This window comes from Hibiscus syriacus, unplaced genomic scaffold (genome assembly GCF_006381635.1).
Source record: "Hibiscus syriacus cultivar Baekdansim isolate YM2019G1 unplaced genomic scaffold, ASM638163v2 tig00110332_pilon, whole genome shotgun sequence".
NCBI classification, from domain to species: domain Eukaryota; kingdom Viridiplantae; phylum Streptophyta; class Magnoliopsida; order Malvales; family Malvaceae; genus Hibiscus; species Hibiscus syriacus.
Window position 1 is genome coordinate 9450148 of NW_024062688.1, and position 18607 is coordinate 9468754.

The 18607-nt window shown below is 36.5% G+C and overlaps 2 protein-coding genes across 2 annotated transcripts; both read left to right on the top strand.

Moving 5' to 3' along the window:
• The first annotated feature begins 306 nt into the window (after nt 1-306).
• On the top strand, nt 307-18146 carry LOC120119763 (elongation factor G-1, mitochondrial-like). Its single transcript, XM_039139572.1, is given in 22 exon segments — nt 307-409; nt 412-740; nt 830-1051; nt 1151-1272; nt 1826-1976; nt 2736-2807; nt 2993-3088; nt 3182-3270; nt 3352-3418; nt 4029-4067; nt 4169-4229; nt 4434-4543; nt 4641-4715; nt 4815-4883; nt 4984-5105; nt 5358-5483; nt 5598-5718; nt 5837-5937; nt 6032-6092; nt 7008-7061; nt 7150-7289; nt 18135-18146. Coding segments are annotated over 21 exon segments (2265 nt in total). The 5' UTR covers nt 307-336; the 3' UTR covers nt 7255-7289; nt 18135-18146.
• Nucleotides 10768-12812, top strand: LOC120119764 (squamosa promoter-binding-like protein 8). The gene is made up of 3 exons (XM_039139573.1): nt 10768-11823; nt 12323-12471; nt 12554-12812. Exons 1-3 carry the CDS (start codon nt 11180-11182, stop codon nt 12703-12705), a joined length of 945 nt encoding a protein of 314 aa, XP_038995504.1. The 5' UTR covers nt 10768-11179; the 3' UTR covers nt 12706-12812.
• Nucleotides 18147-18607: the final 461 nt, after the last annotated feature.

Here is an 18607-nt window from a genome sequence, read left to right on the forward strand (position 1 = left end):
AAATATTTTAAATAAATAATATCAGCTCCACCTGGACTATTAAAAGAAAAAAGCGATCACTTGTATTAGTGTAAACTACAAACTTTTACACATTAAAGCGAAGGTGAGAGGTCAAAAGGTACATTAACCCAAAATTTGAAGAAGAAGAAAATATTTGGATTATCATCAATGGGCTCGCGGAAAGCTAATGGGCCTAGAGGCAGACCCAAAGTACCGGACCACCAGAATTGTCCCTGATCCTAAACCGTTCCCATTTTCAAATCAAAACCTAAAGCAAACGGGAAACTAACCCCCCATCTTGGGTTTAGGGTTTTTCCCACTAATCAATATTTCACCATGGCGCGATTCCAAAGATGCACCGTCCCGCGCCTCCTTTACACTTTGTACTCCACCAAGGCGACGCCGTCCTCTTCCCCTCCCCGACCGCCTCACTCCTCCTCGGAAACTTCGAGGTCCGTTACTTCTCAGCTGGTAGCGCCGCGCGAGCTAGGGATGACAAAGATCCATGGTGGAAAGAGTCCATGGAGCGACTCCGAAACATCGGAATCTCCGCTCACATCGACTCGGGCAAAACCACCCTGACCGAACGTGTTCTCTACTATACCGGCCGTATCCACGAGATCCACGAGGTTCGCGGGAAAGACGGCGTTGGAGCAAAGATGGATTCCATGGATTTAGAAAGAGAGAAAGGAATTACTATTCAATCTGCTGCCACGTATTGCACGTGGAAAGATTACCAGGTTCGGAAGATATATTCATTTGACCCAATTTTACTACAGTGTCTTTTCTCATTTATTAAGCTGTGCAAAATTTTTATCTGCTGTTTTAGATTAATATAATTGATACACCTGGTCACGTTGATTTTACAATTGAAGTGGAGAGGGCGCTGCGTGTTCTTGACGGTGCCATTTTAGTTCTTTGTAGCGTTGGTGGTGTACAAAGTCAGTCAATTACTGTTGATCGACAAATGAGAAGGTATGAGGTTCCAAGACTTGCCTTCATTAACAAGCTCGATAGAATGGGAGCTGATCCATGGAAAGTTCTCAACCAGGTACATTTGGATATATTCATCTAACTGAATAGTTGTTACTGAACTTCACAGTTCACACATTTAACAGTGGTTATGCCGTCATTTTGTGTCTGTTGTCAGGCTAGGTCTAAGCTCCGGCATCATGCTGCAGCTGTGCAAGTTCCGATCGGCTTGGAAGAAAACTTTAAGGGTCTTGTCGACCTTGTTCAGCAAAAATCTTACTATTTTCATGGTTCCAGCGGGTTTGTTTCAATCTTTTTCTTTGGTCATAGAGCCTTCTTCATTTCCTTGACTTTTTTTATTGGCCTTATTAATAGGGATGTAAACGATCGAGCTCAATTTGACTCAGAAAGTTTAAAGTTGAACTCACTTGATAAATTGAAGTTTGAGCTTGAAAAAACTTGAACTCGAAATCAAAAATTGAAGCTTGAACTCGAAACATTCTCATACTTAGCTCGATTGAACCTCAAACTTCAGCTCGATTCAAGCTTGAACTCGAGTTTAAACCTAAACCTTAAGTACATGAAAGCCTCATATTGTATTTTAAAAAACAACACATAAATGTTAATATAATTAATAATTTAATTTTAAAAATAAAAATTTAATATATTATTTTTTCCGAGTTGCTCATGAGCTTTTTGATTCGAGTATCCAATTGTTCGTTTCATCTCGTTAAGAACATGAGTTCGAGTCGAGTCCATTCCATTCCATTTGAGTGTTGGCCGAGTCGAACTCGAGTAGCTCGCAATATGTCTTGTCTAATTTACAGCCCTCGATGTATGAGAATTATTGCAGAGAAAATGTTGTTGCTGAAGAAGTACCGGAAGATATGGAGGCTATAGTTGCTGAAAAGAGACGTGAACTAATAGAAATGGTTTCTGAAGTGGATGATAAACTTGCTGAAGCATTTCTAAATGATGAGCCTATTTCCCCTTCTGATCTTGAGGTCTGTTCGGAGACTGATGCTCTATTTATTTATTTCTATTAACATGAAATGTACTTTATACCGAGCGTTTAGTATCCCTTCTGAATTTATAAAATGACAGAAAAAATAGCATGCTTGCCTTTGCTGTTACTTGACGCCCTTCAACTATTTGGAGTTGATACTTATTTCTGAAAATTGAATAGGAATGTGATGGCCTATCACTGAAATTTACAATGATCCTTCATGTTGAAGGGTATTTCATTATTATCTATATGTGCTGTATGGGTGAATGGAGGCTTTTCCTTGCCTCAAATGTTAAAATGTGAACTTAGTTTAGATTATCCAAGTGTAAACCACAGAACATTTAATTTTATATTGTATTAACCTATGTTACCTAAATCACTAACTCCCCAACGATTTTCGAAGTGGTATGCATGTTCGGAATTCGGGAACACTATCCAATTCGGTAAAACTAGCGAATCGAATCACAAACCATAGAACCTGTTTTACTTTAGAATTATATCTTCATGTAAACATAATATTCATATGTAAGTTTTATAGAAGTATTTTACATTCCAATAAATCATATTTTGTTCCTACTAAATGAACCAACAAAGGCTAGCGAATTACCTTCCAGTTTTTGTTCCTCGTTCTGTACCGATCTGCGTTCCTGGCAACATTGGGCTTAACAATACAATTCTATATGTTGTTGCTTCTTTTTACTGAATTCCCATTATGAACTTGATAAGAGTTCTAAAATTTGGAGCTTGCTCTGTGCAGGAAGCAGTTCGTCGGGCAACCATAGCACGGAAATTTGTTCCTGTATTCATGGGTAGTGCATTCAAAAACAAGGTATTTTTTTATTAATTCTGTTCATTGGTTTCTGTTAAATTCACATTCAACCAACTTGTGACAATAAGGCAGTCATAGGAATTTCCCTTCTCATATTGTTGGAAGGGAAACAACATTGTTTAATATGTTTATTTATATGTTGGATTATTAGATGCCGTTTATTTGATGTCTTCTCTTCTATGCAGGGTGTACAACCACTTTTGGATGGTGTCCTTTGTTACTTGCCATGTCCAATTGAAGTCACTAACTATGCTCTTGATCAAACAAAGAACGAAGAGAAGGTATGAAATTGATACTACATGTTCTCCCAGACAAAAGGTTTTGCTAAATCTGATCAGGAACTCCTCCCTCTCACCCCCGGGTTTCACATGTAGGTTCTGTTACCTGGGAATCCAGATGGACCACTTGTGGCGTTAGCATTCAAGTTGGAGGAAGGGAGGTTTGGTCAGCTAACATATCTAAGGTAATGCTACTGCATCATTTTCCGGTGTTGTAGTGTAGTGGTATTTGGTGCTTATGGTAACAGTAATTTATATTTGTGAAGAGTTTACGAGGGCGTGGTTCGAAAGGGTGATTTTATTGTCAACGTAAATACAGGAAAGAAGATTAAGGTAGGCTCATTTTCTTGTTTCATGTTCTTTTTTTCATCCCTTTCTTGAGCTTCCATTTTGTGTGATATTTTAGTCAACACATGGTTCCATTTCCATATGTGGGAAACTACACGTCCCATTTGTTTTCGTGGAGATTTTATTTGCTGTGTCTTTTTATAATGGTATATTGGTATTGGTCCTGAGCTAAGAAGACTTAAGACTTAGATGGACTTCCACAGATATCAACTGAAGTATGATTTTGGTTAGCATTTTGTGATTTTTTATAGAAAAGAATCAGTTGAAATTATGAATTGCTGTTACCTATGATGTATGATCATTTCTTTCCTACATATGCAAGTTAATTTCAGCCTGATATGAAGGTGATTCATAAAAAAACGGTATTTTTTAATTAATTATAATGTTCATAAACTGTATGGTTCTTTTAGGTCAGAACATGTGCTGTTATTGGTGTTCTGGTTTATGTGATGTACTTCCATTAAGCTGAAATACTATTTTTTTCCCTCTTTCTAATGCTATATGTCTGTTTGTCTCCCCTTTTCCTTGCTGTATAACTGCTAACCTGATCTTTGGGGTTTAGCATGCAAGCTAAATATTTATCATTTTGTCCCAGGTACCTCGCTTGGTTCGGATGCATTCTAATGAAATGGAGGTTAGGCATATCTCGACATCAGTCTTAGTAATTATGTGAATGGTTAGATCTTTGAATAGTGGCTTTATTTAATATTTTCCCTTTGGGATTTTTGTATGTAGGACATTCAAGAGGCACATGCGGGACAAATAGTTGCAGTTTTTGGTGTAGACTGTGCTTCAGGTCTTACTCACTTTTCATATTCCTGCACAAGTGCTAGCTTTTTATTTTGCAATGTTTAAATTTTTTCTAGGAGCTTGACTACATTGGAGCAATCAAAATACTGAACTGATTACTGGTTAAGTATGCGAAGCGATTGTTTTCCCTTAAACAATAAAGCCTGGAAAGCTTTAAGAATTGTTATAATGTATGGCTTTGTGTTTCCAGGTGACACATTTACTAATGGGTCTGTTAAATACACCATGACTTCTATGAATGTCCCTGAGCCAGTGATGTCATTGGCCGTTCAGCCGGTTTCAAAAGATTCTGGAGGACAAGTGAGTGCTTTCTGGTCCCATATAAAATGCTTATCTGCATGCAGTCATTGATATCAGTAGGTGTTAGCTAATGGTGAATCTTGTTTCCTTGAACTAGTTTTCAAAGGCATTGAATCGATTCCAGAGAGAGGATCCTACATTCCGCGTGGGTTTGGATGCTGAAAGTGGGCAGGTGTGATATGGAAAATTGTTTTCAATGGTTCTTATTCTATATACTACTCGATTTTTCATATACAAACTCAGATTGTCATTTTATTTATTTATTACATAGACAATTATCTCTGGAATGGGAGAGCTCCATTTGGACATATATGTGGAAAGGATCCGGAGAGAATACAAGGTTTTCAACCGTTCTTTTGATGAGCATATAAGATAAAGGTTTTAATATTACTAGGATTTGAATTTTCACATTTTAAATAGCCTATACTTCCTGAAAGCAGGTTGATGCAACTGTTGGAAAGCCCCGTGTGAATTTTAGGGAGACTATTACTCAACGTGCTGACTTTGATTATCTACATAAGAAGCAGTCTGGAGGACAAGGTCAATATGGACGAGTATGTGGGTAAGCAGCAGTTTTGCCCCCCAGACCAGTGCTTATCTTTCTGTTGACATCTCAGTGGTATATCTTGATATATCCATTTGAGGTGTAGTTCATTGATGCCCGAATTTCATGTCTGATACTGCTCTTTTCTGTTCCGGGTTAACTGTTTAATGTTAAAATTGTTTTAATTTTCTTTGTACAACCATTACTTGGCAAGGTTGTATAGTCTTTTCTACCTTGTTCAATGACATGATCTGTTGATTTCTTGTATAGGTATGTCGAACCACTTCCACCAGGGTCTCCAATTAAGTTTGAATTTGAAAACATGATTGTTGGACAAGCTATTCCGTCAAATTTTATTCCTGCGATTGAGAAGGGTTTCAGAGAAGCTGCAAATTCGTGAGTGTACATCTTTGGTTTTCATGTTTCTGAACCTCATAAATGCAGGATGACCACTTTTTACAGAGTTTTACTGTATGATTTGGGGTTTTGCCCTTTCATTTTTATGTACAGGGGTTCATTAATTGGACATCCAGTTGAAAATATCCGGATTGTTATAACTGATGGTGCTTCTCATGCCGTAGATTCTAGTGAGCTTGCATTTAAGTTAGCTTCTATATATGCTTTCAGACAGGTATGGCTAACGAGCTTATAATGATCTGCTGTGAATTGATTGCTTCTTTTGGTTTTCCTTCCTATTATTCTTTCTGGCAAACAATTGCTGTGTTTTCTTATTTTGACCTTTGAAACAGTGTTATACTGCTGCAAGGCCTGTGATATTGGAACCTATAATGTTGATCGAGCTAAAAGTACCAACTGAATTTCAGGGTACAGTAGCCGGTGATATTAACAAGTTAGTCACTGCCCTTTTCCTTAATGGCTTTTGGACTTGGCAATTCTTTGATCTTCAACCTTTTTCATCTGAATTTCTGCATTTCTATGTGTAGGAGGAAAGGTGTTATAGTTGGAAATGATCAAGATGGAGATGATTCTATAATTACCGCCAATGTAAGTAGAATATCACTTCTCTTGAAAGCTTTGGCTTAACTGAGTTTCTAACTGTAGTATCTGGCTCCTGTTGATCTTCTTTGTATTGGATTGAATCAATACTTTTATCGTTGTGGATAAATTTTGAAGTTGCTTTTAAGTTCTGCGGAACAAGATTCTGAATTATCTTGTTACCCTTGTGTTAAGTTAAACTCAGGCTCATCTTTCTTCTTGTTTTTCTCTGCCTCAGATTGAGTCATTCCTTTAATCATTGTTCGTGATTCATTCATTAATCATTTTTTTTTTGGAAAGAATTCATTTATTAATCATGCAAACTGCATGTTATTTGTAGACCTTAAGGTTGTCTGACATTGAGCACCAATGCCGTGGTTGTTTAAAGAGATAAAGAAACATTTTCTGTATGAACTTGACACCTTTTCCCAACTTGGTCACTGAACTTTTTTTGCTACACATTAGTCCTGGAAATTGACAACTTTTCCTAACTTGGTCCCTTTGCTTCACATTAGCCCTGGAACTTGACAGCATTTCCAACTTGGTCCTAAACTTGGATTTTGTCACAAATTTTAGTCTTTAAAGAAATCCAAGTTCTTGGACCGAATTGGAAAAGTTGTCAAGTTCCAAGACTAAGGTTTACAGAAAAAATGTTTAGGGACCATGTTAGGAAATTTTATTTAGGGATTGTAGTAAAAAAAATTAGACTAACTTGGGAAAATGTTGTCAAGTTCAAGGGTTAAATGTTGCTTTATCCCTTGCTTAATTATTCTTTGACGTGTCATATGCATACTCTGTATTTCATGCATATGCTATGTTGCTCATGTAAAAGTTGATTTTCCCTACATTGCCAGTGCTGCATAGCACCATGCACGTTTCTCCTTTTCTCCAGACAGCTGAAAAATCATTTTCATGTATTTCCAGGTACCATTGAACAATATGTTTGGTTACTCAACATCACTTCGTTCGATGACACAGGTAAGACTTAAAATCGATTCATAGATTTCCCCGTTCACCTTATCCTCTTGTGGATATGTAAATTTTGTATCGTATTGTGTGTTCACAGGGTAAAGGTGAATTCACAATGGAATACAAGGAGCATTTACCAGTTTCTCAGGATGTGCAAATGCAGTTAGTTAACAATTACAAGGCCAATAAAGCAGCAGAATAAACGATGGCTGAACAACTTGCCATAAGCCCTTGGTAGTCTTTTCAAGTCTATAATTTGTTGTGATATTCATTTCTTTTGCTATATTTATTTATGCTATATGTTTGATCATATTGTAACATTTTTGGAACCACAATAAGTTTAAACCGTTAATTTCTCGGCCAACAAGAATCTCATATAGGGACCTTATGTTTTAGTTTTAACTTGCATGCTTTGTATTTGGATGGTGTATCATATAGTTCTTTATTAAAACAATAATATATAGATTCAATTCAATGAGTTGGATTCAGAATGCCTAAAATTAGTGATGTTGCCAAGCTTAAAAGTGATCCTCTTATTATGATCTTCATTAGACAATCCATGAAACGGATCCTCTTTTCAGTCTATGGCTCTATTATTACTCTTTTAATTTACTTTGATTTATATTATGTTATATTTTACACATAAGGAAAACAGAAATATTTAATTGTATTTTTTAATAAAAATAATGTTTGATATCTAATTGTACCACTAAAAGGGACTACTGAAATGTGACACACTAGGCCTTTAGCAAAACGTTGCTGCGGATCACTTGGTTGCTTTGTTTCGTGGTGCTGCCATTGGTGCAGATGTTTTCGTTGAGCCTCTGCCGAAACTTTTTACTATTTGCAGAAGGATTTACATGTCTATGGTTGATTAATACTAGCAAAAAATATAAAAAGAAAATAGTACCACATTTCGTATTAATGTTAAAGTCAAATATCAAAAGATACCTGCATACTTGACCAGTTAACTCCCATAGGCGTAATGATTTGACTAATTAATAAACATGTTTGTGAGCTTGTCATGAATGATTCAGTGACGATAATATAACAACCAATACTACGAGGCTATGGGTATTGATAAATTAGTAGAATGAACCAGTTAGTAAGCATTTGCATATTTAATATGATTGCTACGAATATACATTGAGATGTTTTTTTTAATATGGCCGTTAGTATTGAATACATTGGTTGATTTTTCTGAGATTAATCTGATATTATAATGTTCTAAAATAATTTATAACCATAATTTGATTTGAGGTATAAGTATGATGTGATTTATGTTAACATGGTATTATTATGCACAAAATATTTTTTTTTAAATAATTTAAGATAATATTTTATTATAATTTTTTAATCTTTTACATAATTTGCAAATGATGTAGTTGTTCGAACCTAAAATCTCTAAAGAGTAATAAAACTTAATATCGTAAAGGTAGGTTATGCTTATGTTTGATAAGCTCAAGTAAATGATAATTGAAGTATGTATGTTGTATGAATGTCTCATTATTATTGTGTAAATTTTTGTTGTGTGCCTTTAACTTTTAAATTCTTTATTTTTAATCATGAATAAAGATGAATATATAATTCTATGTTAGGGACATGAATTTATAAAACTATAGATTGTAAAACTATAAAATTATAAAAAAAAAAGGTGAAATCAAATATATTTAAACGTTTAATCTTTCAAGTAAAAGTATTTTTCCTTGGCTTTCTGCGAAGCTGCAGCTGGATGAGTAATTGCGTTACATGTGAATAGGCTTGTGGGAAATTGGGGGCTACGCTGCCTTCCATATAAACAAACTCCTTACTTCTTCTCCCTCCTCCTCTAAACGCCAAAATGAAGGTTAGCGGTTTAATTAAAGGGGGCTAATCATTTCATTTGATTATGTAAAAAAATTGCATTACCAAGTCTCCCATTATTGTTTGATCATGGTTTAATAAGCGGAAAGGTTTCTCTAACAAGGAATGATCCCTTCTTCAAATGATCAAACATTGATTCACCCCCCCCCCCCAAACAAGACACACACACTGTTGTACACTTGACACGGTTATTAGAACTACTAATACCGACTTGATCACCAAATTCTCATTTGATTACTATACTTTCTTTTCCCCTTTTGGATTCCGTTCTGGGTAATTAATGAATGCAACAGACAAGTGGAAGGTGAAGTGGGACCTTTGTTTTTAAGAGCACCGCATGGCGTTAGCCTTACACTGCAAACAGTGCGGAAGATAACACACCAATCACGTCCACACCCGTACGGTTATAGTGATAACCCCATTTTTGACGAAAATAAATTTGTTTAATTCTTTTCCTTTAGGTAATGAATTATATAATTGGTGAGGGAACAACAGTTGATACATGTTTTAATACAATATGAAGTTGATTATTGAGGATGAAGAAGATAATATAGAGGTCGTGAGGAATTTAAGCACTTGATCGTTTTTTATTAGGAGTATTTATAGCAATTTTTTTATGTATTCGTCAATAGTAAGATTGTTATAACTATTTATAAACTAATAAGTTTAGATATATATGATTGTCGTATTTTAAAGGCTTAAACTAGAAAAAGTAGTTAAATTGTATCATTTTTTACTTTAAGCATCTAAACTATTTTTCATCAAAATAAGTCCTTAAATTATTATATTTAACTACTTTAAGTACTTCAATTATTTTTTGATCAAAATAAGTCCTAAATTATATTCTTTTTTTTGTTTTAATCTCCTAAAATATTTTTTAGTCAAAAATAAGTATCTAATTTTCTGTGACGGATCAACATCTTATTGGTTGGTTGAAAATTAATTTTAAAGTAAAAATATTAAAACTTTAAAATAATTAAAAATATAATAATTTAAGTATCTAATTCAACTGAAAAATAGTTTAGATGCCCAAAGAAAGAAAGAAAAGCATAGTTCAACAATTTATATTTACTTTAAACCCATCTTAAATTATGTTATGATAGGTCTCATGTTTATCAGAGATCTTTATATTTACACTATACTTAATTCAAGGCTTTGAAATGACCATCTAGCTCAGTTGGTAGAGTACAAGGTTCTTAACCTTGAGGTCGTGGGATTGAGTCCAATGAAGGGTATTTCATAATTTGGAGGTCTACTACGGAAGTTGCTCTCAATCTAGTGTTGGGACAGCCTACTATCTTACCTCCCCTTACCCCATTACATATGGGAACAAGGGACCGCCATTTAATTCAAGGCTTTATGCTAAAAAAACTGAGATCCTTGATGGCTCCCATAATAATTAAAAAGAAATTGCTTTGCAGAGCTTGACTGATTTTGAAGATTATATTAGAACGTAGGAGACCTAGAGCTAGTAATCATGGTAGAGTGGAACCAAAAATAATTTTGTTTTGAAGGGTTAGAGACCAGATGTAATGCTAAGCAGACCTCAAAACCAAAAGAGATGCCCCCCAAGTCCTAATTAGTAGGGCCAAACAAGGTGGGAAGAAATAGTTAAGCCACGCCCATTTGGTTACTTACAAGGGTTGTTTCATTGTGCCCCCACAAACAAACACGTAGCCATCAAGTGGGTTATACTGTAATTTCCTCTCCCAAACTAACCAATCACTTCTGCACTACCAACCTTACAACCCAGTTTCTCGCACACCTTCACTCACTAAAAACAGAAGAAGAAAAAAAGACAGAGAGAAGAGAAGAGTAGTCTTTCTAGGTTGTATAAAGAAGCTAAAGCAAAAGACTATTAAAAAAATGTGTGAGCTTTTACAATTCCACAACATTTAGACTCACTCGAGAGAGAGAGAGAGAGAACTGCAAAAAGAATGCAGGATTAACGAGTTGAACTCGCTGCGAATACTGAGTTGAGTTAGGTTTCGAAAATCGAAATTACCATCCACTGCTTCTTCACCGCCATGTCCAAAAGATATGCCACTGTTCCCTCTCCCTTAAAAAAGATAGCCATTAAAGCCTCAACCCTAACCTATCACTTGTGAAAGCTGACACATTTACTATTTCTTTCCTTCTCTCTCTTTCTATCTCAGGGTTTATTTTTTTCCTGTCCTTTTTTTTCTTACTTTGTTGTTGACAGATATCATCAGTTGCAAGCAATCATACCGACAACAAAAACGACAACGTAGCCTCGCCGGAACATGTTGGAATACGAATGGGGAAACCCGTCATCGGTACAATTATCGGGCGAAGAGACAACCCAAGAACCCGACCCGACTCGTCAGATTTTGCATCATTATGCCACCACCGACCAACCTTTCAACGGAACTCTCCTTTCCCATCAAAACAGCACCGTCTTTTCTCACCCAAACCATTTCCATAGCCCTAACCAAGCTCAACTACACGCCAATTTTCATTCATTATATGATCCGCACTCCTACTACTCCGGCGCGTCCGCGTACTCCACGGTCCACGCGTCTTTGCTCTCACTGGACCCTGTTCCCGGTGTTGGAGGAGACGGAGGCGGTTACTTTCCTGTTCTGAAGACGGAGGAAGTTCCTATACCTGTTGATTTCACGGCGAGGATTGGTCTCAACTTGGGTGGCCGTACTTACTTCTCCTCCGCCGAAGATGACTTTGTGAATCGGCTCTATCGCAGGCCCAGGCCCAGGCCCGGAGATCTCAGCTCAACCAATTCCCCCAGGTGTCAAGCCGAGGGATGCAACGCTGATCTTACCCACGCTAAGCACTACCATCGCCGCCATAAAGTCTGTGAGTTCCATTCCAAAGCTTCTACCGTCATCGCCGCCGGTTTAACACAACGATTCTGCCAACAGTGCAGCAGGTTGAAGAATTTTTTTTTAAAAAATTTCTTATTTTGGCAGTAATAAAGCATATTAGTGTGTGCATATTGCATTAGCTCTCTGAAAGGGAGGGTTGAGGATAGTGATATATGTTGGAAATGACGGACATGCTCCTTTAGCTGTTTGTCACGGCCAATGATTGCCCACTCCTTTACATGGGGTGATCCCGAGGGTATATCTGTCCGTGAAAGCTCCATTTTCCCTCCGTTTCATGTATCATTTGCCGTTGGTATTAACTAAAAGACACATTAATTAGTGTTAGATTACTGAAAAAACCTCTACACGCGTTCATATTTTCAGTACGTTCCTGCAATCTTTCTTTTCATGCGAATATGGATGAAGCTCAAGCTGACGAAAGTGCCCCCGGGAGTTATGTAAATGCGTCCAATGATTAGTTCTACCGTACTCGTGGAAATCCCGAGGGCATTATCGTCTGAGGATCATGCTCTCTAATTCTGTGTTCTTAATACGTTTTGACAGATTCCATCTACTGTCGGAATTCGACAATGGGAAGCGTAGCTGTCGGAAGAGATTGGCTGATCACAATCGACGGAGGCGAAAATCTCAACAGCAACCCAATACTAGTCAAGAGAACCATAAGCACCTCCCCTCATCTGATAATCACTCAAGTAAGTCATTTCATAAACCACACAAACACGCAAAAAAATACTCCATTGCTTAGTTTCAAAATCTGTTTGTTGATTATTGCAGGGTCACCGCCAGATTCTGGGGTTCAGTCTTCTTCTTCAGTAACGGTGGCAGTATCGCCACCGCGAATGTCATTGGATTGTTTCAAGCAAAGACCTTACAATGGATCGGCATCTTCATCATCGTCCCCCACACTTTTTTTCTCAACTGGGTAATTACTAACAAGTAATGCCATTCAACCATATTATATATATATATATATATATATATATAGACAATGAAAATATTGGAAGAAGGTAGCCAAGGAATCAGCTTTTGCAATAACAAGTTGAATGTACTGTCCTCGCTTATTATTATATCAGAAATTTCAACATTGCTTTAATATCAGAAAATTATGAGTAATAGAACATGTAATATTTGTTATTATATTATATTTGCTTTGGGTCTACTTTTTACATTTTGGGAATGGTATTATTACCCTTTTGTCTGGTTAATGGAACTTTCCTGGAAAATTAATAAGCAAAGAAAAAGTAGGAAAGTAAGCCACATGGTACGATTTTTTTAGAAAAAATCAAAGTTGGGGAGGTGGGAGACTCGGGGTGTATGGCTAAGGTGGAGATGAAACGATCAAGTTGTCTCCTCCATGTAGGCCGGCCGTACCGAAGCAGAGTTATGATTATAATCAGTGAAAGATTCTAAAATATTTTTTTAATAAAAATATTTATATAACAACATAAATTTTTTATATAGGATAAACATATATTTCAGATAGAAAAAATAATTTTAGTGACCGAAAATTCCTTATAATATACGATTTTAACCAACTTTTTTACGACCAACAAAATCGCAATGCTATCTTTAAATCGCAACGCGATTTCCATTATCGCAATTTAATTTTCAGATTCGCAACGCGATTTTAACAATCGCATTGCGATTTTCAAAATCCGCGTTGCGATTTTAGATAATCGCAATGCGAATATGTAAATCGCAACGCGATAACACGTGATCGCAACGCGATTCTGACTATCGCAACGTGATTCGGACTATCGCAACGCGATAATACGTGATCGCAACGGGATTCTTACTATCGCAACGCGATAATATAAAATCGCAATGCGATTTTCAAAGCGCCATTAGTATCGCGTATTTTATTTTCAAATTCCAAACACGAATATTTACCCGTAATCGCAACTCTTAACCTAAAACCCTAAATCACAACACAGTCTCATCTCCATCTCTCACTCTCTACGGCGAAATCCATCCCCATCTCCGGCGAAATCCGTCTATCTCCATCTCAAAGCCACCCTCACAATCATTCACGATCAGAAATGGAAAATCAACCAAATCAACCACCGAGTGTTAGTTTTTTTAATTATTTTTATTTTGAAATTTTTGCATTATTATTAGGTTTTTCATATTGAAATTAATGATAAGTTTACTGGTAATTTCAATAATAGATTGCTGCCAATATTGCTACTGTTTAGTCTTTAACTCTGTGAAGTTAGTATTTGTCTTTGTTTTGACTTTTGGTTGAAGTAATGCAATTCATTCAAGTTTCAATTTTAGACAATGACCATTTGAAATCGAGAATCGCAACGCGAAATAAAAATCGCAACGACAAAATTCGCGTTGCGATAGTCAAATTCGCGTTGCGATAATCATTTTCGTGTTGCGATTTTCATTTTCGTGTTGCGATTTTAAGTTTTAGAAACTATTTTTCTTCTGCAAATTCAAACTTGAATGGATTGCATTACTTCAACCAAAAAACAAAGACAAATACGAAATTCACAGTGTTGCAAAATTAAGTTTGAAGAATAAACTACTACGCTTTATGTTTATTATTGTTTTTAGTATATCTTCACAGTGTAGTTTTTGGTATATCCAACTTGATATGTTTATTGTTTTTGTAGAATTTTTTTTCGGCTCAATTGACCTTAAGGAATAAATAAGCCTAGTCACTACAATTGCGTCGAAGCTTTCACCTGTACAAAGACAATTGTTTGAGGATACTTGCTTCGGGCCATGGCTGAAAGTACAACATCCGGGTGGAGATGTTATGTTGACCCATTTGTGGCTTCAGACCATGACACGCGATTTACCTGAGAGTATAGAACGTGGTAATGAAGAGATATGGTTTCATTTTCCACCGGCGTATACGTGTTTTGGGCGGGAGGAATTTTACTTAATCAATGGTCTACGCTTCGGACACGATGATGTAGGTCGATACACTAGTAATATTACTCGGATGGATGACGTTGATGTTGTCCGAGTATGCATTTTAGTACTTTTGCATGCCAGTTTTTTAGGCAGAGAGGGCAGACAACCTATTCCTAAGGACCTAATATTATTGGTAGAGGACCTAAATGCATGGAACCTATTTCCGTGGGGTTCGTATCTATGGAAAGCTACCTGGAATAAGTTGCCGTCTGCCTTTGATGACCGCAAAAGTTTGCGTGGCGATGGTTCCAAATACACTTTGTCAGGTTTTATTTGGGCCTTTAAGGTAAGAATTTCTATATAATGTTTCCAAAATTGTAATTAATTATTTTAACAATTACTAATGTTTGTGTATTATATTGTTTGTAGATTTGGATATTTAAGGCTTTTCCCGACATGCAGACATATGCATTCAAAACTTCAAATGATATTCCTAGGGCTATTTCCTGGAAGAGGAAACGGCGGCTGTTGATTTGGGAAGAGTTACTACGGTATACGATAATAAATGATGTAAGTTAACACAAATACTACTATATATAAACAAGTTATTACTAGTACACGTTTAACTTTATTTGAGCTTTTATATTGTTAGGAGGCCAACACTCCATTACAGAGGCTGACACCCACGGAGGCTGAGCTTGCCACTGATTGGTGGCAAGCTAGTAAGCATTTTTTTGATGGCACGGATGATGAGCAGCCTCCACTTCGAGAGCCATCACCTCACCCAGAGCCATCACCTGATCGACCACACTATACACCTCTACAACGAGAGCCATCACCTATTCTGTCACATCATCGAGCCTCTTCTCCACCATCACCTCATGATAGGCGACCGGCAAAGATGCCACGACATTTATCTCCCAGTTCTCCACCTCCACCTCCACGGGATGAGTTAGGGGAGTTACGTGATGAGGTCAATGCCTTGCGTGAGGAGGTCAGTATTTTACGCGATGACAATGGTGAATGGCGTGAGGAGGTATCTACTTTACGTGGTGAGGTAACGGCTCTACGTGAGATGGTAGCATCGTTGCAGAATGAGGTTCATACTCTATGAAACGAGGTAAGTTTAAGATTTTTCATTTAACTTGATTTACTCGTAATTTCATTTAGATTAACCATTTCACTTGGATTGCTTAGTAAATTCATTCGGTTACTGCCAATACTGCTAAACAGTTTTTAAATAACTTAGTATTTGTCTTTGTTTTGTCTTTTGGTTGAAGTTAGTAAATTCATATTTTTCTTTTGGATTGCTTAGTAAATTCATTCGGTAGTAGTTTATTCTTCAAACTTAAATTTGCAACACTATAAAGTTAGTATTTGTCTTTGTCTTTTGGTTGAAGTAATGCAATCCATTCAAGTTTCAATTTGCAGAAGAAGAATAGTCGCAACACGAAAATGATTATCGCAACGCGAATTTGACTATCGCAACGGGATAATCGCAATGCGAAAACGACTATCGCAACGCATAAATGACTATCGCAACGCGAATTTGACTATCGCAACGGGATAATCGCAATGCGAAAATGACTATCGCAACGCGAATTTAGTTTCGCGTTGCGATAGTTAAATTCACGTTGCGATAATAATTTTTGTGTTACGATTTTAAGTTTCATGTTGCGATTTTAAGTTTCAAAAACTATTCTTCTACTGCAAATTGAAACTTGAATGGATTGAATTACTTCAACCAAATGACAAAGACAAATACTAACTTCACAGTGTTGCAAATTTAAGTTTGAAGAATAAACTACTACCCTTTATGTTGTCCTTGAACATGCACTAAACCTATATGTTGTCCTTTTAAATGTTTATATAAGTGCTTACTTCCGGAATGTTATCTGATGCATTTTGTGAACTATGATAGAATAATGACTTGGGTGAATACCGTGCAAGTTTGAAACATATTTGTCTTTGTTTTCACTGTTTAATATCATGTTTGTTTATTTACTGATTTTATGTATTAATTTATTTTTAGCGGCCTGATAATGTGGATGCTTTACGTCGGGTTTTTCTTGCACGACGGGGTTCACGCATCAGACGGCGTGCACGTGCCATTAAGTCTCCGTTCACCCCAATTGTGTGAAGACTCCGTAAGAAGAAGCCTGACTCACATGTCATCGTTCAAGAGGCCTCTCCTATCGTTCAAGAGGCCCCTATCATCCCTCAAGAGTCCCCTCCCACCGTTCAAGAGGCCCTTGTCATCGTTGAAGAGGTCCCTCCCAACATTCTAGAGCCCGATTCACACGAAATATTATATCGAATTATTGAGAAATCCCCTCCCGTGCCAGACATGATGGATGACTGTTGGCTTTCGTATAAGTTACTGGCCAGTACCATTCCGGCAGATAAAGTAAAGAGGAAAAAACTACTGGAAACAATTCTGGATAATACTCTTTGGGCTAAGACCGCATTTGATTTTTATTTACATGAGCGGAGCCAGGGGTGTTACGCTGACATATACAAACTCAACGATGATATGCATTTGTTGATTGATCGGTCTTGGTGGGGTGTGTTATTAGGGGTTGAAGACAAAGACTATTTCGATGGGGGGTAAGTCTTATATTTTTCTTCTTATATTTCATTTTGATTAATTTTTTTTAATTTATGTAATTCACTAATATATGTCTTTTTTTGTAAACAGGATATTGATGCATGGTGTTACGTCTTCTAATAATAAGGAAAATCAAGAAAAATAAAAAAATACGCGATATACAATTATGCCGACGCCTTTTCACGTAGTTCACATGAAGAATCAACGACATGAATCATATGTGTTGGCTAATGGACAAGCTAAACTTTATCTTGCATGGTGGGAGGTCGATAAGGTTAGTATTTATTTTTTAAATATTTTAAAGGTGTTTATAAATAAGTGTGCAATTGAATTATTACTTATGATTGTAGGTGTTTATCCCTATTTTAGAACATACTCATTGGCTTCTCGTCGAGCTTCAGCTTCCATCCCTGAAGATAACAGTATATAACAGCATGATAAATTACATATCATTGTCTGATTTGAGAGATATTATTAAGGGATGGAGCTCTCATTTGGCTAAATTCTTGGATTCGATTAATTATTGGACTTATTCTGGAAACAATAAGCCAAATAAGTTCAATATTACAGTTATCAGAGACGAGACCGCGCCACAACAAACGCAAGAAGCCAGAGGGGATTGTGGTCCTCTCGTATGCATGTGCTTGGAGCGTTTGACGACAGGAAGTACAGAGTTTCTACCTCCCACCGATAGAGATAGAGGTGCAGTAGGCTTGTGGTTTCGGCATTTTATGGCTAGAACGATATATGCGAGACGCTGCCTACCTGCATCCACGTTATGAAAGTGTCCATAAACAATTGGTAAATCAAATGCAAGTGTTGTTAAGTACCTAGAATTCAATATAATTTGCTGTTTGTTGGTTTTAGATGTGTAGAAAGTGTTGTTTGAGCAAATGTTTGGTTTCTGCAGGTTAATCCTGAAGTGAGCTGCGTGAAATTGATGTGCATAAACAACTGTCTGGGGTACACTTTTTTTTTATTGTAATTGATTCTTAAAAGTCTGACTTGTTTAATTAATGAGAAAAATAATATAATAAGAGTTGATTTGTTTAATTGATGTGTAAATAATTCTTATTTGTTTAATTGATGTGTAAATAATTATTATTTGTGCTTGTTTAATTGATTAAAAGTTGATTATTGATGTGTAAATAATTCTTATTTGTTCTTGTTTAATTGATTGAAATGTAAAAGTTGATTTGTTGATTTCAATATGCATCATATTCGCGTTGCGATAGTCTAATACACTTTGCGATTTTCTCATTGTGATAGTCAAATTTCCGTTGCGATAGTCAATATCCCGTTGCGATAATCAAATTCGTGTTGCGATAGTCATTTCGCGTTGCGATTATCTC

What these genes read in the sequence shown, in the direction of transcription:
- LOC120119764 (XM_039139573.1), top strand. Translation starts at nt 11,180, where the DNA reads ATGTTGGAATACGAATGGGGAAACCCGTCATCGGTACAATTATCGGGC. An exon ending in TTCTGCCAACAGTGCAGCAG is followed by an intron (nt 11,824 to 12,322) that starts GTTGAAGAATTT and finishes ACGTTTTGACAG; the next exon opens with ATTCCATCTACTGTCGGAAT. An exon ending in CTCATCTGATAATCACTCAA is followed by an intron (nt 12,472 to 12,553) that starts GTAAGTCATTTC and finishes TGATTATTGCAG; the next exon opens with GGTCACCGCCAGATTCTGGG.